General features: G+C 39.9%; 1 protein-coding gene across 3 annotated transcripts in view; it reads left to right on the forward strand.

The window, feature by feature from the left end:
- The first annotated feature begins 3,820 nt into the window (after positions 1-3,820).
- The window catches only part of SPPL2A (signal peptide peptidase like 2A), a 51,707-nt gene continuing 30,837 nt past the window's right edge, over positions 3,821-24,690 (forward strand). The window contains exons 1-5 of one of the 3 annotated variants that reach the window (XM_036843101.1): positions 3,821-4,061; positions 21,252-21,371; positions 22,059-22,241; positions 22,667-22,756; positions 23,242-23,375. In XM_036843101.1, coding sequence (XP_036698996.1) covers positions 3,996-4,061; positions 21,252-21,371; positions 22,059-22,241; positions 22,667-22,756; positions 23,242-23,375 — 593 coding nt within the window. In that variant the 5' untranslated portion in view covers positions 3,821-3,995. The remainder of the gene's footprint in view (positions 4,062-21,251; positions 21,372-22,058; positions 22,242-22,666; positions 22,757-23,241; positions 23,376-24,690) is intronic. The other 2 variants (XM_036843099.1, XM_036843100.1) reach the window with 2 other exon arrangements.

A 24,690-nucleotide genomic window follows, 5' to 3' on the forward strand; every position in this document is an offset into this window, starting at 1 on the left:
GGAATTTGCACTTCTCACAGTTCCCAGGTGGTGTCAATACTGCTGGTCCATGAGGCCACATTTTAAAAATCACTGATTAAGCCAGTTTCTCAACCTCGGTTGCATATTAGAATCACCTGAGGAGCCTTAAAAATTATGATGCACAGGCTACATCCAGACCAATTAAATTTAGGATCTGCACTGGGAAAGGCGAGTAGTGGGACCCAGGCATCAGTAGCCTTTAAAGCTCTCCTATGTGATTCTAATAAATAATCAAGACTGAGAATCATTGCTCTATACTAAAGTAATGATCTAGATTGCCCAGGAAAGTCTTTGGGGCTCATTACCAACACTTCATCAATGTCCTCTGAGTAAAAAACACTGTGGAAGTACCAGCAAACCACAGGTTACTTACTGTTAGTGTACTAGGGTAGGAGACTGAGTTTTAGCTCCTCCTCCTCTGCTGTCATCTAGCACATTTGTAAAATGAAGCCAATAGTTCCTGACCATTTCTTAGACTATAGAAAGGTTCTGACAACCAATAACATTCTATCTTTTATCATTGGGGAAAAAAATTCCATTAACTAAATATATTTAGAAACTAAAACAATCTTTAATGATAGTTATTTTCCATAATTGGGTTTTTATACATAGCTTATTTAGAGAAGAAAAATATTGAATAAAAATTATGCAGGCAAATTTTATCCTACCTAATACTTCCAGGGAAATTCATGTGTAATAGAGGTATGCTCCAAATATCCTTTAACAGCCATTCCAACAGTAAAGTCAAGAAATAAGAATCTTTTCAATATTCCATTAACCCTCCCATTTTCCTTCATCATGCGCAGGGACTTTGACCAAGAAGAAAAAATTCTGGCAGAAGATTTATGGCAAAGAGTGCTGACACTGGACTGCAACAATAACACAGCCTTCTGTTTTTCCTCTCCTCTCCCTCTTTTTCTTTTTTTAAAAATTTTCAGAGTAATTTTACCCAAATTACAAGTCATGTAATTTTTACAATACTCATCTGAGACAGGCAGAACAGGTGTTACTGTCCATATTTTTCAGCTGAGAAAACTAAAGCAGGCAAAGAGAGATTGCACAAGGAACTAGCCTATAACACAGGTTCTTTGACTGCAGGTACAAAATTTTCTCCTACTGAGGGGAAGAAAAAATGGGCATAACTCTAGACTGGAAAACCAGAGATCTTCAGCCTCAGGAGCCACCTTGGAGATTCACTAGGCAAAGGGCCATTATGGACAGAAGGGAATATTTAGAGATGAAGTCATCTAATCACAGTCATTTTACAAAAGGGAAATCTGGCTTGCCCTAGGCAGCTAGAAAATGTGAAAAGAGTCTCGGATTGACAGGCAGGAGACCTGAGTTCTGGCCTCATTGTGCCACTAAGTTTCAGACCAACCCACTTAGCCATCAACCTACAGACATTTACAATTGGATGTCCCACAAACATTTCAAACTCAAGTCCAAAATTATTTCCTCTTCCTCACCCATCCCGCACCTCCTCCATCTCCTGTGATGATCATCTCAATAAAGGGCCCAGGGAAGGATCCTGGAAATCATCCCTCTCCTTCATCTCTCATGTACCCTCAGTTATACCAAATTCTGCTACGAATTTTCAGATCCACCACCTCCTCCTCCTTTCCATTTCTTCTGCCACTGTCTCAGTTCAGGCCCTCACTATCCCTGCCTGGGTTAGGTTACTACTGTTGTCCAACAGGTCTCCTGGCTTCTACTCTTGCCCTGTTTCAATCCATCTGCCACCCTGCCTGCCATTACAGAGAGCTTTCTAAAACAAAAATTGTCTGTCACTGTGCTTTCCATCACCAACTAGACTAAGCCTAAAGTTCCAAGCAGGATGCCCCACTCTATTTGTGATTTGGCCTCTGCCTTCTTCTCTCATTTCATCTATCATCACTCAAAACTTCAGCCAAGCCCAAGTTTTGCAGTTCCTCCAATGTCACCTTTGGCTTTGACACTAATGGTTCATTCTTCCTGGAAGTCTCCCCCTTCTCCTACCCATTGCCTGGCTAAAATTAACTCAGCCTTCTAGACTCAGCTTAGGTTGAAATTTTTCCTGGCACCCCTTTAAAATGTCCCTTTGATACTCCCATAGCATCTTATGCAAACAAAAGGGTCACTACTCACCCTGAACTGTTTGCTCACACATCTATGTCCTTCACTAAACCATGAGCTGTGGGATGGCAGGGACAGCATTCTATTCAGTGTTTGGTATTGAATATTCATCCAACAAATATTTGAGGACCAACTTTAAGCCAAATGTTGTAATGGATACAGCAGTGACCAAAGCAAAGATACACCTTTCTATCAAGTGGGAATCTACATCATAAATAACAATGAGATAAATAAGTAAGAGAATATGAGAGTGAAAAGTGCTGTGCAGAGAATTAAAATAAATCATGTGATATGAAAGTGACTGGGTGGCTACTTTAGATTGGGTATGTCAATAAGTTCCCTCGGGACTTCCCTGGTGGTGCAGTGGTTGAGAATCCGCCTGCAAATGCAGGGTGCACGGGTTCGAGCCCTGGTCCTGGAAGACCCCACATGCTGTGGAGCAACTAATCCTGTGTGCCACAACTACTGGGCCTGCGCTCTAGAGCCCGCGAGCCACAACTACTGAGTCCACGTGCCACAACTACTGAAGCCCGCGCGGCTAGAGCCCGAGCTCCGCAACGAGATGCCACCGCAATGAGAAGCCCGCACACCACAACGAAGAGTAACCCCCGCTCACCGCAACTAGAGAAAGCCTACATGCAGCAACGAAGACCCAATGCAGCCAAAAATAAATAAATTAACTAAAAAAGTAAATAAATAAGTTCCCTCTGAGGAAGTGACATTTAAGCTGATAAGTGAATGCCAGCGTGCCAGGTATTCAGAGAGAGGAGCATTCCAGCAGGGAGGACTACCAGTACAAAGGCCGGAAGAACCGAAGGCGGCCCATGTGGCTTGAAGCGAGCGTGGGAAAACAGTGAAGATGGGGTCAGAGAAGCAGGCACGGACCATGTTATATAAACTTTATCCTCCAGAGTAGAGTGTTTCCGTTTTTTAAAAAAATAAATTTATTTATTTATGGCTGTGTTGGGTCTTCGTTGCAGTGTCAGGCTTCTCATTGCGGTGGCTTCTCTTGTTGCAGAGCTCAGGTTCTAGGCGCGTGGGCTTCAGTAGTTGTGGCACACGGTTTAGTTGCTCCATGGCATGTGGGATCTTCTGGGACCAGGGCTCGAACCCCTGTCCCCTGCATTGGCAGGTGGATTTTTAACCACTGGGCCACCAGGGAAGTCCCAGAGTAGATCTTTGATTTTATTCTAAGTGTGGTTGGGAGTGACATGATCTGATTTACACTTTCAAAAAGATCTCTCCAGGACAGCTGTGTGGATAATGGGCTGTGGGGAGTGGAAACGGAAACCAGTTTGGAGGAGAAAAACAACAGTGGTCTGGGGGTGGTCACTGCGGTTTAGGAGAAGGTGGGCGTTTGGGGGACATACGTGTGAGAGAGCCTAGGACTGCTGATGAGCAGGTGAATTAAGACTCAGAACATGTAGGTTTTTGGCTCGAGCACCTGGGTGGTTAGTGGGGAACTGAACAGGCGCTCCGCCTCTTCTAGGAAGAAGAAGGCCTTGAAAAAGTCCCTTCGCCTGCCCGGACCCGGGAACAGTTCAGGTCACGCAGCTGTAAAGAGACACGCCCAGACCCGCTGCGGGTGCCGGCCAGCGCCGGGAACCTCAGAGAGCCCGGCGAGCGGCGCGCGCGGACCCGGACTCCACGTGCCCCGTGGGGGTTTCCGCGGCCTCCGGGCGGGGCCGGAAGAGGAAGTCGGCGCTGCAGTGGCGGCTCCAGCAGCCGCGGCGGCTCCAGCCTAACCCTGCCGGCCGCCCCTGTCCGGCCTAGCCACCGAAGCAGCGCCGCGAGGGGACCCGGAGCCCGCCCCGCCTCGCGCCGCGCCGCGCCGCGCCGCCGGGCGCTCACCAGGCAGTCCGATGGGACTGCAGCACCCGCTGACCCCCGCCGCGGCCGCCCTGCTGTGGGGCTTCCTGCTCCCTCTGGTAAGGGGGACGGGCGGGCTCTCGGGCCTCCCCGGGGCGGGGCCGGGCCCCCCCCCCTCCGTCGCCGCCGCCCCCCCCGCTCCCCCCGTCGCCCCCACCCCGGGCTCCCTGCCGGCCTGCCCTCTCCCGCGCCTACGCGGCCTGCTCTGGTTTTTTGCTTTCATCCCCCTCCCTGTCCCACTACTCCCTTTCCGTCCAGCCCCCATTCCCGTCCTTTGAAGTCCCGGTACCTACCCCCGAGAAAGCTACCTGCCGAGCCCCTAATACGACTCGGACTTCGGTGCTTCTCCTCTATAGTTTTTCACTGTTCCAGGCGTTTTGAATTGACCTGTGAATTTTATTGTACAGCCTTTCTTACCGCTGCTTAACCCGCACTCCCCCCAACCCCAACCCCGAAAGGAGGAAAAAACGTATACCCGATCCCTGGATGTTTAGCGGTTCAAGGACTGCGCTTTAGTTTAATTGCTCTCATACAGATTTTTTTCTTCCTCCGCTGTAGTTTCTGCTTCGCCTTAGGGCTCATTTGATTTCATTCTGGGGCTTTCTGGTAACAGTAATAATTTAAAATAATTTTTTAAAGAACACACCAAAGTGTAATTCTTTTAGTGGGTTTCAGTGGGTTTCAATTCTCTGCCTAGTTTAAAGGGGAGGAGAGCCGGTTAAGTAACAGTAACAAATATGTGTACACAAGTTTGCTTTCGTAATTAGAAAAAAGCAATAATGTCTTAAAATCCAACACCAAGCAGAAGCTTCAGTGAATGGGTGGTAAGGACGCCAGTGTTCAGTGTTTCATTTTTTGTTTCTTGTAAATTTCACTTAGGGAGTTTCAGGTTGGAAACTTTTATGAGCTTTATACAGAATTGGTATGGTGTATGCCTGTCTAGCTCTTTCCATTAGAATGTGTAACTTCTCTGAAAGAGTATATTTTGCTTACTCTCCAGTTTAAAGGATTACTACCAGTGAATATATTCAATATGAAAGTGTTTTTAACATTTATTGAGAAACCAAACTCAAAGCCTGAAGTGGTTAAGTGCCTTTATTGTATTCATAACTTTGCTAGGCAGCATTAGGAAGAATGTATCTAAAAATTGCTTGAGGTGGGTCAGGGGGAGGAGTAGGATATAAAGAGAATAGCAAAGTGGCAGTGTTGGTCTGAATCTTTGAGGTGTTGTTTACCTTGTAATCAGACATGTCCAAAAGATAATTCAGGTAGTATGTAAATACACATAAAACTATAACCTAGGTATGAAAATTTTTGAGTGTTTTTGCACTCATTTTCATTTGAACTTCTTAAGCTAATTGTAAGAATATATACATGTGTGTATAAATTCCCACCTGTCCTTTCTCAACACAAGTTAATAATTAACCTAATAATACATCAATTGCTCATAAACTCATATTGAAATTCTTAATAAAAGCTCTGAAGCCTCTCACTAGAAAAATGGAAGCAAAAGTTTCATGTAATTTCAAGTGCTTCACAAGTCTAAAGTTTGTCCGTGTTCTAAATTGTAGCTAGTCTGTCTCCCATATTCTAGATTTTATTCTTTTTATATTGTACATATATATTTTGTCATATTTCACCATGTTAATCTTGAGTTCTGTATTCCCCGCTTGCAGGGTTGTTGTGAGGACTCAGTAACAGTCTTTCACTCCACAAATATTTAGTGTGCTATCTCTTATGTGCCAGGAGCTGTGCGGGTAACTGTGAATACACTGACAAGATGTTTTGAAACTGGGAAGATCTTTTTCAGTGCTAACTAGTATTATTGATTTTCTATTTCTTAGTGATTTCTCAGTGGATTTTTTTCTTCTCCACTCTTTCTTCCTTTAAATTCCTGAAAGGGTCTCTTTCTCATTCCTTCCCTTTTCTGAGGAACTCAAATAAATCTGGTATCCTTTTTCTCAGCAGGAGCTCTCTCTTTCCTTCTCTTTACCAGATACCTAGTTCCTTTCCTCCACTATTTTAAGTTTTTTGTAATTTTAACCATTTTCTCCCTGAAGCCCTTGTTTACTCCTCTTCCCTACTCTTACAGCCCTAGGTGGCCTCTCTGAGTTCATTTGAATGAATGATGCCAGCTTAATCATTTCATTTCTTCTTTCTGGTCTCTGGAAGCTGGCCCTACTGAGCCTCTTTCCCCTTGGTCATGTTAGAAAAGGGCCATCATGGGCTTCCCTGGTGGTGCAGTGGTTAAGAATCCGCCTGCCAATGCAGGGGACAAGCGTTCGAGCCCTGGTCCGGTAATATCCCACATGCCGCGGAGCAACTAAGCCCGTGCACCACAACTACTGAGCCTGCAGTCTAGAGCCTGTGAGCCACAACTGCTGAGCCTGCGTGCTGCAACTACTGAAGCCCGCGCACCTAGAGCCCGTGCTCCACAAAAAGAGAAACTACTGCAATGAGAAGCCCTCACACCGCAACGAAGAGTAGCCCCCACTCGCCCCAAGTAAAGAAAGCCCACGAGCAGCAACAAAGACCCAACGCAGCCAAAAAAAAAAAAAAAAAAAAAAAAAGGGTCATCATCCTCATCTAGAAGCAGCATTTAATCTCCAGAAAGTGTCACATCCTTGTAGAAGAGGCAGAGTATTTAACATTGGAAAGCCCCTTCAACATCATGTAGCCTACCCTACTCTGTTTGTCCTCATCACATCAGAGTGACCTTACCGTGTATCTTGAACACAAGCTACAGCACATCTGGCTGTTTTAATGACTTCTAAACCCATTAAACATTTAAGTCTAGACATGAAAAGAGTGCCTGGCAGGTAATTTATTCTCTCTTGGCTTTGCCATATTTCCATATCACACTTGTCCTTCCCTAGTTCGACTCCCACCGCTAGCCCCAACTGTTAGACTTTTATTTTAGTGTTATTCGGACCCAGTCACAGGGTTCTGTTTCAAAGAGAATGAGTGAAATTTAGCCTGGATCTGTTTTCTAAAATTGCTTCAAAGTTCTCTGAAGAATCCTGAGTCTTTCTCATAATGTTTTTATAAAAGTTGTATTCATGTTTTCATTACTTCAAAGAATTTGAAGTGTCATATAGCCACATCTTGAGCTTATGAAAATGAAGTGGTGATCAGAATCCCCAACAGAAAAATCTCTTGCTGAAATCTGCATTCCTTTGGTATACTACACCAACTCAAAGTCTTCTTTAATTCCTTCTCTTCTGCCCTCCTCCCTCAGCCTCCTGGGCAAACTAGTTGTGTTCTGCTACCCAACCTATCAGAGACATGCTGAGCTACTGTACTATGGACTGAATCGTGTCCTCCCAAAATCCATATCTTGAAGCACTAACCCCCAGTATTGATGGTATTTGGAGATGGGGCCTTTGGGAGATATTGATAATTAGGTTTAGATGAGGTCAGAGAGTAGGTCCCTTGTGATGGGATTGGTACCCTTATGAGAAAAGACACCAGACAGAGAGCTTGCTCTCCCTGCCCCCTCCCCCTCTCCCTATCGTATTTTTTTATGGCAGCCCAAGCTGACTAAGATTTTGGTACCGGGAGTGGGGTTCTGTGGTAACAAATACCTAAACATGTGGAAGCAGCTTTGTAACTGGGTAATGGGTAGAGGCTAGAAATATGAACATTAAAGGTGATTCTGGTGAGATCGCAGATGGAAATGAGGAACAGTTTATTGGAAACTAGAGGAAAGGCAATTCTTGTCATAAAATGGTAAAGAACTTGGCTGAACTATGTTCTAGTGTTGTGTGGAAGGAAGAATTGTAAGCAGTGAAATCAAATATTTAGCTGAGGAGATTTCTAAGCAAAGTGTTGGTGGAGCAGCTTGGTTCTTTCTAACTGCTTTTAGTGAAATGCAAAGAAGAGAGAGGAATTGAAGAAGGAATTGTTAAGCTAAAAGGAACCAGAATTTGAAGATTTGGAAAATTCTCAGCCTATCCATGTTGTAAAAAAAAAAAAAAAGAGAAAGTTTGTTCTGGAAAGAACGCTAAGAGTGTGGCTGAACAATCACTTGATAAGTAGCTTATGGGATTCTATGAGCAAAAGCACTGCCACTTTTAACTCTGGGGGAAGGAGACAGGATGAAATGAAGAAAGGCTGTTGGACTTTTTGGATCTGACAGGATGGGATGATAGAGCTATTTGGCTGTGAACGTGCATTATTCTTCAAGAAGAGGGAGAAATGACCCCCAAGGTGATTCAGAGATCATCAGGGCTACAACTTCAGTTTCAACAAGCCTTTTGGCTTCCACCAGGAGCCTTGGGGGGTGGTATCCCACAGAGCCAAAGGCTACCCCACAGAGCCATGGGGGTGACACTTCCACCCCAGTGGGCCTGGAAAGTGGGACATAGAGCCAAAAAGGATACTTCTTGAGCCTTAAGATCTATGTCGTACTAGGTTTTGGACTTCCTTGGGTCCCCTCACCCCTTTCTTCCTTCTGATTTCTTCTTTTGGAATAGGAATGTCTATCCTATGCCTGTCCCACCATTATATTTTGGAAGCACATAACTTGTCTGGTTTTACAGGTTCACAGCTGGAGAGGAATCTTACCTCATGAAGAATCTTGCGTCTCACCCATATCAGATTTAGAGGACATTTAGATGAGCTTTTGGACTTTTTAGAGTTGATGCTGGAATGAATTAAGACTTTTAGGGCTGTGGGATGGAATGAATGTAAATATTTTGCATGTGAGAAGGATATGAATTTTGGGAGCCAGGGGAGAAATGCTGTGGACTGAATTGTGTGCCTCTAAATTCTCATGTTGAAGCCCTAACTCCCAGTGTGATGGTATTTGGAGATTGATTGGGCCTTTGAGGATAATTAGGTTTAGATAAGGTTATCAGGGTGAGACCCTTACAATGGGATTATTGCCTTGCTCTCTTTCTCTCCCCCCGCCCCACCATGTGAGGACACAGTGAAAAGGTGGCCATCTACAAGCCAGGAAGAAAGCCCTTACCAGAACTGGACCATGCTGGCACCTTGAAACTTCTAGGCTCCAGGCTGTGAAAAATAAATTTCTGTTGTTTAAACCACCTAGTCTGTGGTACATGTCTAAGCCCAAGCTTAGACATGCTGGTTATGTCACATTCCTCCTTTAACTGTCAGATTCTTCACAATCAGAGCTGTCTCTGTGGATTCTGCATCCCGTTGTCCAATTTTTAAGTCACTAATTGCTGTGTTGTCTCCTTCCCAAAATACAACACCTAAACATACATCTCCTTAGAATCTCAAAATGATCCTGAGAGAAGTCTCAGGAAGATTACAGTTTGTCCTAGACCAGATAGAAAGTCATGAAAAAGAGGACTAGAACCCAGAGTTTCTAGGCATTTCTTTATACTTTACCACTAAGTTTTTTTTTTTTTTTTGGATCAAAAATAGATCACAAGACTGATTGGATAAATTTGTGAATTTATTTTCATGAAAACAGTTTTAAAGATAGAAGTCATATTTATAATATATTTAATAATTTGTCTTTGTTAAAAATTTACCTGAAATTGGATCTGTTTACAGAAATCTAGACCATAAAGTCTCCAGGTATGGACTCTTACCCCAAGATACTAAATTTTTTTTCAAAAATTTCATTGCCTTTAGGCCAGAATTTGCCAAATGTTACCATGTCCTATGGTCTTAAATCAACTCTGATTTACCTGCCTGGCCTTTTAGGCATTTGAGTTTATGAATTCTAGTGTAAATCATAAATTCTATAATAGTTAAATAGTAAGATTACTTAAGGAAAACAAGGGAGAAGGCTGGATCTAGGTAACATAGAATATAAGCCCCATGACGGAGAAGCTACCTGACTCATTCTCTGCTGTCTCCTCTAGCACCTCATAGTTTGCAGAGTATTGAATGAATCAGTGGTTACCTTGTCTCTTCCCTCCACCCTAGTACATCTTAGCCTGTTACATGCCCCCAGATTCTCCAAGTGTAAGGAATGATCCTGGGGATCTACTCTCCCCATGTCCCACAGACTCCTCTGATTCTCTATAAATCCCTGTTTGGTGCCCTAGCTCCCACTGAGCGACTAATTAAGTAATTAAGATTTCACTTCATCTCTGAGGGTCTGAGTCTAGTCAGTTTCAGTGCATGGTTTCCATAAACCTTGAATATTGGAAGTAGGAGTAGAAAGAACATAGATTGTCTTGATTATATAACTTATTAGTGAGGAAAGAGGCATAGAAAATATAATAGTGAATAGTGAATCAGGAAGTTATTTAGACCTGACTTTGGAACATGCGTCATTCAGATATATAACCCCAATTCTGCCTTTCCTGTAGAGGCTGCTTTCAACTCTTAATGTATTGCTATTGACTTAAAACTCAATCTGTGTGAAGAGAAAGATGTTTGTAAAGGAAAGGATATCTCCTACATTGCTATGATATAAGGGTAATGGGTAGATGACTATTACTCTTTGGCATTTAGCACTCAGTGATTACATTTTAACTTTTTATCTTCTGGTTTAGAAACAAAGATTTTTTTTTTTAATTGCTAGTTCTCATTTTAAATAAATTCTGTTTATTAGCAAAACTTACCCCAAACCCCCAGCCCTCATATTCGGTATCTAAAGATAGAGGAGTAGTTTAATTTGTAGATTTTATGAAGAAAGATTGCAGGGGGGGTTAATTGGAGAGAGAGTTCATCATATTCACACATTGTCCCTTGAAACCAAAGGATTAAGTATATCTAATGGATAACAATACGAATAATGTGAACCAGGTTTAATTGACAGACTGTGGAGGTGGGTGGGGAAGCTGGGACCCAGTGATACAAATGCTGAAGAGTTTTGAGTGAACTTATGGGTGAAATGGGGGAACTGCTGGCCAATACATGAACGTTGGCTATACCAGCATACTGCAGGTACAGTGTGACTTTCACCTCTTAAGAAAATTCCTAGGAGAACCCCAGTAATGTCTGGAAATCTGATGAGTTTCACTGCTATTCATGATGAAGTCTATAACCATGTACTCTGCAGCCCAACATCAGAGCATCACTTGGAAACTGGTTAGAAATGTATAATCATGGGCTCCTCCTAAGGCCTGCTGGATCAGAATCTGATTTTAACAGAACATTAAATTCAAGAAGCACTGATCTATAATAAAGGGTAAGAAATTGTTGCCCAGATTACCCACCATAATCTCTAAGAAAAAAGAAGAACCATGCTTGACTAATCTGTTAAGGCTTTTAAAGGGAATTAAGTATATACATGGGTAAAAGTTAGCATTGTATTAGTCAGAGCTCCATAGTGATCAGGTGAAAATGGGCCAAGATACAGAGTCCTGGCAGACCCAAAGTATGGCGTGGATTCAGGGTAGGGGGTAGTATATTAGATAAATTTTTAGCTAAATAATTTTTATTTTCAAAAGGAATGTGTGAAGACTTAAATTTGGAAAGTAGATCCAGTGCTGGTAGATACCTTTTGAAGGAGAAAGAAGAGTAGAAGGCAAACTAAACCTGTGAAACAAAGTCACAGAAGAATCGAACTGTGCTATTAGCTTGAACAGGAGTAGAAAGGCCTGTTTCCTAGGTTAATATTGGGCTGGTGAGTCAGCATCAGGAGGCCGTTTGAACAGAGGCCAGGAATACAAATGCCCATGCTTGGGACTACCAAGAGACTGGAGTATAAAGCATAGATATAGCCTCAAGAGATAGGGACGTGAAGGTCAGTGCAAGACTGACTCAGTGTAAGTACACTGATGAAATACAGCTCCTTATATATGTCCCATTGTTTAAGGTCTGATTGGTCTGGGAAAATGAGGAAATAGGACACTTGCAAGGATGTGAGTATAGTGTACTCCATTACAGTTGAGGTGTTTTTAGACTTTGAGTAATCATTTGGCACTTATCATACCAAAAATTATTTAGGAGAAAAATGATCAAAAGAATAGGCAACTCTGACATTAAGATAGACTTAAACATTGATTTAAAAAGAAGATGACATGGAATAAGACTGAAGTCAAGTGATCTGGGTAAAGTAAATTTGGAAATGTTCACAAACAACAGGCATCCGATGAAGTTTTATGGGAGGTAAATTTGAATCAGAAAAACAGGAAGTACTACTTCACACTGTGGGCTGGTAAACTTGCTTCCCTTGCGTGTGAGGATCAAGCAAGATGTGGAATATAAAGACACGGGTGTGAGATTCATGATTTGATGGCCATGAAGAACACTTGATTCCACCGCCAGTGGTTGTAGGAACTGCCATTAAGAGGCAGGATTTGGGGTGAGCAGTAAGGAGCACTTGTCATAGGGAAAGGAATTCCATGAAACTCTAGAGTCCTAGAAGTGGGGGTACTTGGAAGAGTATAAGGAAAGGAGTTAGAGTTTGGGATGTTTAGGGTGTGGGAGGAACTAATTGGGTATTAGAGGAATTTGAGTGGTGGTAGGAGACCCATGCCCAGAATCACAGCAGAGAGGGAGTTAACAGCTAATGCAGAGATATATATGACCAGTATTAAAACTGGAGAGTGATGATTGGGTACTAAGAGGTGCTGGCAGATCTAGCTGCATAAGGGAACTTGAAGTGATAGCAGAGCTGAAAGACCACTGGTCTGGGTTTTAGAGAGCTCAATTCTAATCTGGCCCCTGAGACTTCATTTTGATCATTTTGGACCTGTTTGAGCTATGAAATGAAGGGACTAGATTATGTTATCCCTAAATCCCTTCAAGCTCTTGATACTAAGCTTTTTACTAAGAGAATATTTTCATTATTGGTTGAAAATATAAACAGATATTTTTTAAGGGTTGAGTAAAGTCATAGAAGGCCAGACCACAGTTGATTACAGAGGAAAATTCAGATGTCTTGAAGCATGTTTCTAACTTGAAAAATGTAAAGGAAGATATCCTGTCCTTCCACCATGGGGTCTTTGTCAGATGATCTAATACTAACACAGGTAGACCACAAGTCTCACCTGATTTGGTACTTGTAATGTTTGAAGGGACACTGAGCTTCAGGCCTCTGTGCTTCCCAATCTAACTGGCCCACAGTGATGTGGTTTCTACTACAGTTGGCCCTTGAACAACATGGGTTTAAACTGCGCGGGTCCACTTATACTTGGATTTTTTTCGATACATACACTTTGTTTATGATCTACAGTTTGTTGAATTTGTGTGGAATCAAATCTATGGGATTTGAGCATACCTGGATTTTGTTATCTGTCCTGGAACCAGTCTCCCTCAGATCCCGAGGGGTGACTGTGCTCTTGTTCCTGCATAGCTTTTGCTGCTCAAGGTTGGGCCCGTAGAGCAGCAGCATCAGGATCACCTGGGAGCTTGTTAGACATGCAGAATCCCACATTCCACCCAGGCCAACTGAATCAAAATCTCCGTTTTAATATGATCACTAAGTGATTTGTATGCACGTTAAATCTTGAGAAACACTGCTCCTATAGCTATGGTACTCAAACCTTAACAAGCATCAAAATCTCCATAAGGCCTTGTTAAAAATAAACTTCTCAGAGTTTCTGATTCAGTAGGTCGGGAATAGGGTCCAAGAATTTGCATTTCCAACACCCTAAGAACTACTAAAGCTTTTACTAGAGACTGACTTAAATCACATTCTGTTTGTGATTATCTTTTTCAGGTTTCTTTTTAATCTTCCCAGTAAGACTATAATTTCTTGTTTAGTGTTTCTTGGTGGGGGCAGCTTTATTGAGATATAGTTCATATACCATAAAATTCACCCATTTAAAGTGTACAATTCAGTGGCTTTTAGTATATTTACAGATATGTACAACCGTTACTATAGTCAATTTTAAAACATCTACATCACCTCAAAAAGAAACCAAATAGGTAGAGCACAGAGGATTTTTAGGGCAATAAAACTACTTCATATTCCATATGATACTGTAATGGTGGATACATGTCATTACATATTTGTCAAAACCTATAGAATGTAAAACACCAGGAGAGACCCTAAATGTAAACTGTGGACTTTGGGTGGTAATGAATTGTCAGTGTAGGTTCATAGATGGTAACAAATGTTAATAATGGAGGTTGGAGGGAGGCTATGCGTGTGTGTGGTAAGGGAATATGTAGGAACACTGTACTTCATGCTCAGTTTTGCTCTGACCCTAAAGGTGATCTAAAACATAAAGTCCATTTTAAAAAAAGAAAGAAAGAAACCTCATATTCTGTAGCTATCACCCCCATCCCTACATCCTACCAAACCCTAAGCAACCACTAATCATCTTGTATTTCTTCTGCATGGTGCAAGTACTTGGCAAGGTGCTAGATGTATTATTAATAATAATAGTTACCATTTATTAAGAGCTTAATATGGGTAAACATTTGCATCATCTAACTTAATCATCATGACAGCTCTGTGAGGTCTGGACATTTTTTGTCATCTCGAAGCTGAGGAGGGAATCCCCTGGAGGTCCAGTGGTTAGGACTCTGTGCTTTCACTGCCAGGGCCCAGGTTTAATCCCTGGTTGGGGAACTAAGATCCTGCAAGCCTCGAGGCGGGGTCAAAAACAAACAAACAAAAAATAAGATGTTGACGCTTAAACAGTTTAAATGACTTGTAACATAGCCAATAAATGGTGAAACTGCCATTCTGTCCCAGGTCTCTAGTTCCAGAACATACGATATCTATTGTTGATAAACTGAATTTTCAAAGCTATATAATCTCTATGAGAAATTTTACTAAGATATTAAAATGTAGTGGAAATGCTTAAGTTATTTGGCTTTGTTAGCTTGCTCATGAAATTTGCTGCATGTTCCACATCCAATACAAACTATTCTACAATTATGTATGGTTATACTTTCCTCTCTCATAGTAATCTTCCACTAAAATTTGTGTTTTGCCTTAGTAATTCCCATATCAATGAATTTTGCTTATATCAATGATAAATTTTCTACCACTGTGGAAAAGACTGTAATCTGTCTATAGCAATAAATGTTACTCATAGTTGGATATCTTTGTACTTCCTTGTACATTTAAGCTTTTTAAAAAATCCGTTAGCTTTTGTAATTATAAAAGTAACACTGACTATTATATAGTTGTGTAAAAGGAGGTAGTGTATATGTATCAATATGGAAAATCTAACGTATAAAATTTAAATTTTAGGGCTTAAAGACTTAAATATAAGACATGACACCATAATACTCTTACAAGAGAACGTAGGCAAAACATTCTCTGACATAAATCATACCAGTGTTTTCTTTGTTCAGTCTCCCAGCGCAATAGAAATAAAAGCAAAAATAAACAAATGGGACCTAATCAAACTTACAAGCTTTTGTACAGCAAAGGAAATCATAAACAAAATGAAAAGACAAACCTACAGACTGGGAGAAAGTATTTGCAAATGAGGCAACCCACAAGGGCTTAATTTCCAAAATATTCAAACAGCTCATACAAGTCAACAACAAAAAAACAACCCAATTGAAAAATGGGCAAATGAGCTAAATAGACATTTCTCCAAAAAGACATACAGATGGCCAGCAGGCACATGAAAAGATGTTCAACATCGCTAATTATTAGAGGAATGCAAATCAAAATTATAATGAGGTACCACCTCACACCAGTCAGAATGGCCAGCATTAAAAAGACTACAAATAACAAATACTGGAGAGGGTGTGGAGAAAAGGAAAACCTCCTACACTGTTGGTGGGAATGTAAATTGATGCAGCCACTATGGAAAACAGTATGGAGGTTCCTCAAAAAGCTAAAAATAGAGTTGCCATATGATCCTGCAATCCCACTTCTGGGCGTATATCCAGAGAAAACTATAATGCAAGAAGTTACATGCACCCCAGTGTTCATAGTAACACTATTTACAGTAGCAGAGACATAGAAGCAGCCTAAATGTCCATCAACAGATGAATGGATAAAGAAGATGTGGTACACATATACAATAGAATACTACTCAGCCATAAAAAAGAATGAAATAATGCCATTTGCAGCAACATGGACGGACCTAGAGATTATCATACTAAGTGAAGTAAGTCAGAAAGAGACAAATACCATATGATATCACTTATATGTGGAATCTAAAATATGACACGAACTTATCTGTGAAACAGAAACAGACTCACAGACATAGAGAACAGACTTGTGGTTGCCAAGGGGGAGGGACGTGGGGGAGGGAAGGATTGGGAGTTTGGGATTAGCAGATGCAAACTATTATATATAGGATGGACTACAAGGTCCTATTGTATAGCACAGGGAACTATATTCAATATCCTGTAATAAACCATAATGGAAAAGAATATATATATGACCGAATCACTTTGCTATACAGTAGAAACTAACATTGTAAATTGATTATACTTCAAAGAAATAAACTTTAAAAAATAAAATTTTAGAAAAGCTACACAGTAGTATATATAGTATGATCCCATATGTGTAAAACAGACAACAATGTATATGTTTGAGATCTATCTGTCTGTCTGTCTGTCTATCTATCTATCTACCTATCTATCTATCATCTGTCGGGTTGGCCAAAAGGTTTATTCGGTTTTTCCATAAGATGGCTCTGGTAGGACTTAGTTGTCTTTAACTTCATTCAAAACAATTTTGTTAGATTGTAATGTGACAGCTGTCATATCAGCGTGCATTAAAAAAAAAAATCAAAATTGGTGAATTTTTGTGTAGCCGTTATTAAATTGAAGATGGAAGAAAAAAGCAACATTTTCGGCATATTATGCTTTATTATTTCAAGAAAGGTAAAAATGCAACTGAAACGCAAAAAGAGAGTTGTGCAGTGTATGGAGAAGGTTCTGTGACTGATCGAACATGTCAAAAGTGGTTTGCAAAGTTTCATGCTGGAGATTTCTCACTGGATGATGCTCCATGGTCGGGTAGACCAGTTGAAGTTGATAGCGATCAAACCGAGACATTAATTGAGAACAATCAACGTTATACTGTGCAGGAGATAGCCCACATACTCAAAATATCCAAGTCAAACGTTGAAAATCATTTGCAATAGCTTGGTTATGTTAATCACTTTGAAGTTGGGTTCCACATAAGTTAAGTGAGAAAAACCTCCTTGACCATATTTCCGCACGCGATTCTCTACTGAAATGTAATGAAGTTTCTATTTTTAAAACAAATTGTAATGGGTGATGAAAAGTGAATGCTGTACAATAATGTGGTATAGATGAGATAGTGGGGCAAGTGAAATGAACCACCACCAACCACACCAAAGGCCGGTCTTCAACCAAAGAAGGTGATGTTGTGTATATGGTGGGATTGGAAAGGAGTCCTCTATGATGAGCTCCTTCCAGAAAACCAAACGATTAATCCCAACAAGTACTGCTCCCAGTTAGACCAACTGAAAGCAGCACTTGATGAAAAGTGTCTGGAATCAGTCAAGAGAAAATGCATAATCTTCCATCAGGGTAATGCAAGACCTCATGTTTCTTTGATGACCAGGCAAAAATTGTACAGCTTGGCTGGGAAGTTCTGATTCATCTGCCATATTCACCAGACATTGCACCTTTGGATTTCCATTTATTTTGGTCTTTACAAAATTCTCTTAATGGAAAACATTTCCATTCCCTGGAAGACTGTAAAAGGCACCTGGAACAGTTCTTTGCTCAAAAATAGAAAAAATTTTGGGAAGAGGGAATTATGAAGTTGCCTGAAAAATGTCAGAAGGTAGTGGAACAAAAGGGTGAATACGTTGTTCAATGAAGTTCTTGGTGAAAATGAAAAATGTGTCTTTTATTTTTACTTAAAAACTGAAGGAACTTTTTGGCCAACCCAATATCTATCTATCTTAAATATTCATAGATAGTATCTGGAAAGACATAAAAGAAGCCCCTAAGGGGTGACTGTGAGAACCAGGATGAGAGGAGAGGGACTTCATACCTTTTTTGTTTTGATTGTTTTTTCCTTTTTAAATTTTCTCCTTCCAATCTTTTTACACCCTCATCTTTGCTTTTGTTTTCCTCTCCTTTTTTTTAATAGCCTGGTCTCTCTCCACATCATTCTTTAAGTTCACATAACAGTACAAATACATATAGGGAGCTCTGAGGGGGGGTCATTTTTATAAAAATAGAAAACACTATAAATATCTTTCTGGAACTTGCTTTTCTCACCATGGACATCTATTTCTACAGGTAGATCTAGTTATTTCTTTTTTTTTTAATTTTTTAATTTTTTAATATATTTATTCATTTATTTATTTTTGGCTGTGTTGGGTCTTCATTGCTGCACACTGGCTTTCTCTAGTTGCGGCGAGTGGGGCTACTTTTTGTTGCGGTGCGTGGGCTTCTCATTGCGGTGACTTCTCTTTGCTGTGGAGCATGGACTCTAGGTGCTCAGGCTTCAGTAGTTGTGGCATGCGGGCTCTAGAGCTCAGCCTCAGTAGTTGTGGTGCACGGGCTTAGTTGCTCCGCGGCATGTGGGATATTCCCAGACCAGGGCTCGGACCTGTGTCCCCTGCATTGGCAGGCAGACTCTTAACCACTGTGCCACCTGGGAAGTCCTCTAGTTCTTTCTTTTTAATAGCTGTGTACTATGCATACCATAATGTAATGGATTCTTATCTGTGGAAGATGTTTTTTGTTTTTGCTATAACATATTGCAGTGAATATCCTTGTACATTTATCTTTGTATAATCTTTGTGCATTATGTAATACATCTGTAGGATATGAATCAGAGAATTATAAGTATTAAAAAAGTTTGATTGATATTGCCAATTGTCTATTGTAAATGTTATACCACTTCAGCAGTGTACATTGTTAAAACCCAAATCCTAATTTAAATACAGTTCTCTCTAAAAGGAGCTTAATAGAATGACTGGTTCCAATCTATGGCAGGTAAAGGATAAAGTCAGCCTAAAACAAGGAAGTCCTCAAAGACTAATGGGGTCTTGCCAAAAGGATACAAAGAGCAAGGTGGAAGAGGCTCTATTGGCCAAATTTGGGATAATTTGAACATCAAACGAATAATTGTAATTGCACTACATTGAATTTTAAAAAATCAATTAATCTCTAGTGATAGTAAGCAAAAGGTGGTAGAGAGAGAGAGTAAAGCTCTTTTTTTTTTTAGAAAAGAAGAGTACAAGGGCTTCCGTGGTGGTGCAGTGGTTAAGAATCCGCCTGCCAATGCAGGGGCACGGGTTTGAGCCCTGGTCCGGGATGATCCCACATGCCGCAGAGCAACTAAGCCCGTGCTCCACAACTACTGAGCCTGTACTCTAGGGCCCGCGTGCCACAACTACTGAGCCTGCGAGCCACAACTACTGAGGACACGTGCCACAACTACTGAGCCTGTGCTCTAGAGCCCGTGTGCCACAACTCCTGAAGCCTACGTGCCTAGAGCCCGTGCTCTGCAACAAGAGAAGCCGCTGCAATGAGAAGCCCACGCACCGCAACGAAGAGTAGCCCCCGCTCGCCGCAACTAGAGAAAACCCGCGCACAGCAATGAAGACCCCAACGCAGCCAAAAATAAATAAATAAAATAAATAAATTTATTTAAAAAAAAAGAAGAGTACAAGCTAATAAATGTAGAGGATTGACATTCACCATTTCACAACCCCAAACATAATATGTAAAATTAAATCAGGCATGGAGGCTAAAACACTAGGTGAGAAGTTGCTGAACTGTTCACATTGTGCTACAGATTACTTACTAATCACAAGGGGAAAAAAATATTTAACTTTACACTGGAGAAACCCTGCAGTTACTATGTTAACCAAATAATCAAACTCAGCATTGCTAATGGCGGGACATCCTGATATCATGCGCCATTTTGTTGGGTGCAATAAGAAGTACCCATTTTGTTGGGTGCAATAAGAAGTACCCAATTCACTTACATAGTATTCTTTAAAAAATGTTTAACCTAAGTCTAATCAACCCTTATGATTATCTGTAGAATTACCAGCAATAGTTAGAACTGTAGATGATGTTACTGTGACCTTACGTAGGTTGTTAGTAACTACTCTGAGTCTCAGAGCCATCATTTATAAAACAGTGACACTGAATCAAGTAAATGTATGACAATAACCTAAATATACTTTGTTGAATTTGTGTAGTTTGTTTACAACCTAAAAATAGTTTGTGTACAGTAAGAATTTAACATATCAGTTTACCTCTCCTGTCAGAATCCATTCATAGCCATCAAGTATATAGCTGAATGAAAACTACATTTCTTTTTTCCAGAAGTAGTTTCCTTATGTAATTACTTTATGTAAATATCTGATGGCATGTTTCAAGAATTCCCTATACTTGCTTAGATCCATAAGCTAATAAAGTCCCAAGTATGCTAGAAAGTTTTCTAATCTCGAATGTTCAAGGGAGATTTCTTGTAGGAGAGCATGGATTAGAGCATTTCTGTACTTCTTAGACATTTAGATTGACTTCTAGGTAATAAACAATTTTATAGATCAAAAATGGTCAAATATCAGCAGTTTCCTGTAGCTCGATCTAATGCATGCTTTAGTGGCAGAGACTTAGTAGAACAACATCTTTATCTGCCAAACAATTATTTTTCTCCCTTATGTTGTGGAGTAAGATTTTCTCAAAGGAGGAGAGAGGAAGGATCTGGACTGATCGAAGTTTGAAGGGAATTGGGATGTGGAGTGGTATTCTAGTTATCTTAGGCTGTTTCTTCATATCATAGGCTCCACTCCCACTCCCCACCCCCATGTACAATGGATATTCCTTTTAGTCACTTCTTACCTCTTGTCTCTCTTTTCTAGGTAGTGAGAAATGAGGCAAAAGGAAAGAACATTTTTCTATATCTTCTTTTTCCACTCTAAACTCTAGACTGTTCTTTTGGAATAGGCAGTTGCAGGGTCTTGAAAACTTGAGATTTCCAGTTTCTCTGGTTCTCTTCCAAAGATAGAACTTAGAAATAATGATACCTTCTTTTTTTTGCTCTAGTTACTCGTAGAATATGGAAGGTAATATAGGTTGAGGGACTTCAAGTGCATTTTCTTTTATAGAATATGAACAATGGAATAATAACTCATAAGAGATTGGGAAATAAAGTTTCAGACTGTAAAGGGAGTATTGAACTTATAAAATCATAACAAGATTCCTCCCTGGAATATGGCCCTTATAACAAGGGCCTGTAAGAAAGTGACTTACCTTCCTTAAAGAATGTGTTCTGGGCAACCATGTACAGTTTTACCATTTCCTCAAACAAGAAGAAATCAATTTATTGGAGGACCTTCCCCCTTAAGGAAATGTGGTCAAACCTGTATATAAATAGCTTTATTAAAATCCTTAGTTCTTGGCAAGCCGAATTATTGCCACCGTGAAAATTATTGTTTGTGTCCTAGACAGCTGCTCAGGAAGCAATCCTGCATGCATCTGGAAATGACATGCCTTCACCATCTAAGGACTACTGCATGCTATATAACCCTTATTGGACAGCTCTTCCAAGTACCCTAGAAAATGCAGTAAGTAAATCACAGCTTCTATTTATTTATAAACATAAAAATATTGAATGGTAAGAATGAGTGATTATTATGTTTTAGCATGTAAACTAGTTATATTATGATTAATAAATATTTATTGCTTTTGCTTAAGTATTTCTCTCTGTGAGAAAAGCAAGTTAGAGAATTTAAAAATACTTGCCTCAAAGCCTGATTGTCATCAAATATTTCTAACTTAAAAGAACCTTGGGACTTCCCTGGTGGCACAGTGGTTAAGAATCCACCTGCCAATGCAGAGGACACGGGTTCGAGCCCTGGTCTGGGAAGATCCTGCATGCCACGGAGCACCTAAGCCTGTGCTCCACAACTACTGAGCCTGCGCTCTAGAGCCCGCGAGCCACGCGAGCCACAACTACTGAGCCCACGTGCCACAACTACTGAAGCCCGCGTGACTAGAGCCCGTGCTCCGCAACAAGAGAAGCCACCATAATGAGAAGCCCACGCACCGCAATGAAGAGTAGCCCCCGCTCACCACAACTAGAGAAAGCCCGCTTGCAGCAATGAAGACCCAACACAGCCAAAAATAAATAAATAAATAAAATTAAAAAAAAAAAAAGAACCTTGTATTAAACCAATGTTGACACTTTGCCATTGAATGCTTTTAGGGGGAAATATGATATTTATAATATTAAAGACATTTCCTCTTTCCAGACTTCCATTAGTTTGATGAATCTGACTACCACACCACTGTGCAACCTTTCTGATATTCCTCCTGATGGAATAAAGAACAAAGCAGTTGTGGTACAGTGGGGAACCTGCCATTTTCTTGAAAAAGCCAGAATTGCACAAACAGGAGGTGCTGAAGCATTGTTGGTTGCCAATAACAGTGTCCTCGTAAGTTATAAAACTATAATAACTTCTTTTGAGTTCATGATATCAAATTTCACAGGAATTGAACTATCTTCTTTGTGTGTGGTATAGGGGCTGAGTTTTGAATAATCTGATGGTAGGATTCTTTTTAAATAAACATTCTGGTTATGATAGGTGTTCAATTGGAAAATTTTGTTTCTTTTCCATTCCTAAAGTAGACAAGACTATGTTAGGAATGTGTGTGTGTATGTGTGTGTGTAAAGTATCAGTTTAAGTTTATGCTAAAAGGATTCCAGTTTGAGAACTCTTACTATAACATTAAGAACACATGAAACTTCGTTTTATAACTTTAAAAAGATGTAATGTTTGTATTTAATGAATAACTTGTATTTTATTCTGTAAATACACTAGTAGTTCATAAGTCTTCACAGTATGTTTTTTTCTTTTAGTTTCCTCCCTCAGGGAACAAATCTGAATTTCATGATGTGAAAATACTGATTGCATTTATAAACCACAAAGACTTTAAAGATATGAAGCAGGTAAATTAGTAATTATATATTAGATAAAGTTTATAAATAGTACAACTTTTTACTTTTAACCATGATATTTAATTTAAATTATTATATATGTTCCATTTGCTAACAAGAAGTTGTAAAGGCCTATCAAGTTTTTATTTGGAAAGTATTCACCCCCCATTGAGCACAAGGTGTTTCAGAGTCCTGACTTTAGAAGGGATATTTCTTTACTTTGACCTCTTTAAAAATCTTTGTGTTGTATCATTTAACTTTAAATCCTTGAACAAAATGTGATTGTGTAGAACATTGCACTTTCAAGATTTAATAAACCAAAGCATAGCCTCATAATTTTGACAAGAGACTATATATCATGTTGTCAAAACAGTTCTGTTATTCTTGGCTATCTTATTTATAGTGTCCATTCCAGAATGAAATTGGAATATTGCTGCCATATGCTATAGTAAAAAGAAAACTAATTCCAGTGTATTAACTGTTATTTTGCCTTTCAGACTCTCGGAGATAACATTACTGTGAAAATGTATTCTCCATCGTGGCCTAACTTTGACTATACTATGGTGGTTATTTTTGTAATTGCTGTGTTCACTGTGGCATTAGGAGGATACTGGAGTGGGCTAATTGAATTGTAAGCTTAATTAAACTTCATTGTTTTTAAGATAAATGGTTAAAAATTGTTTGTTAATCATTTTATCGTGTAACAACACTTAAAGTTCTGCTTGTTCTTAGAATATAGTGCTGACGATTAGATTGCAGGTTTGTCCTCATACAGGTCTTTAACTTTTCACTGAGAAGAAGGGAGTCATAGGTTCCTCTTGTTCTTCTGCTGGCAAGGAAACATTGAAATTTCACCAAAGACTCTTAAATTAAAATGTTTAATTACCTCTCCCAGAAAAGGTGGAGATAGTTAACATTCTAATGTGCCTATTTATTTAGACTGGAAGAAAATAAACAGAGAAGGTGGGAAGTTTTTCAGCTCCTCCTGAGTTGAGTCATTACAATGTGACCTCATCATTCTATTTAATGCTTTAGGAATTCTAAGGATATTAATTAAACATGTCCATATTTTAATTTAAATACAGAAATGCCAAATGTATGTGAAATTTAGATTTCTCTATTTAATAACAACCTAGGCCCAGTCTTCTTACAGTTACGTACCTTTGGCTATAGACTAAAACAAGCAATGTAGTTTATTTTTTTAAAGATTTATTATTTATTTATTTAATTTTTTTTTGGCTGCATCGGGTCTTAGTTGTGGCACGCGGGATCTTCGTTGAGCCATGCGGGATCTCTTGTTGGGGCACAGGCTTCTCTCTAGTTGTGGCACAGAGGCTCCAGAGCACATGGGCTCCGTAGTTTGCGGCATGCGGGCTCTAGTTGTGGTGCGTGAGCTCAGTAGTTGTGGCACACAGGCTTAGTTGCCCCGCGGCATTTGGGATCTTAGTTCCCTGACCAGGGATCGAACCCGCATTCCCTGCATTATAAGGCAGATTCTTTACCACTGGACCACCAGGAAAGTCCCAGCAATGTAGTTTAGAAGGATCAGTTCATATTTATAACTCTGAGTAAAAAATTGTGCTCGGAGCATATTATTTTATGCATAAAGGACAATATATTCACTTGTGAATTGATCTATAGATTCCATTAAAAAGGGCTTACTTGATGCTAGCCGAAGCTAATAAGCTTATTTGTAATTTCTTAAAGTACTAAAATTTGATTGACTGTCATCAAGAGAGAAGTCTAGGGTTTAACAAGTGTAGATTCCTAGAGTATTGAGCTTAAAATATTTTACATATTTGGAAAACACATTTCAGCATGTATTAGTCACATGATTTCACATGAGTAAGCATTATTTTTCTTCATTATTAATCTTTATAAAGCATAGTATGTAAGATCTCCAAAATCATTTTCTAGATCATATGGTGAAACTTTATAAATAATTT

The sequence above is a fragment of the Balaenoptera musculus genome, chromosome 2 (assembly GCF_009873245.2).
Source record: "Balaenoptera musculus isolate JJ_BM4_2016_0621 chromosome 2, mBalMus1.pri.v3, whole genome shotgun sequence".
NCBI lineage: Eukaryota > Metazoa > Chordata > Mammalia > Artiodactyla > Balaenopteridae > Balaenoptera > Balaenoptera musculus.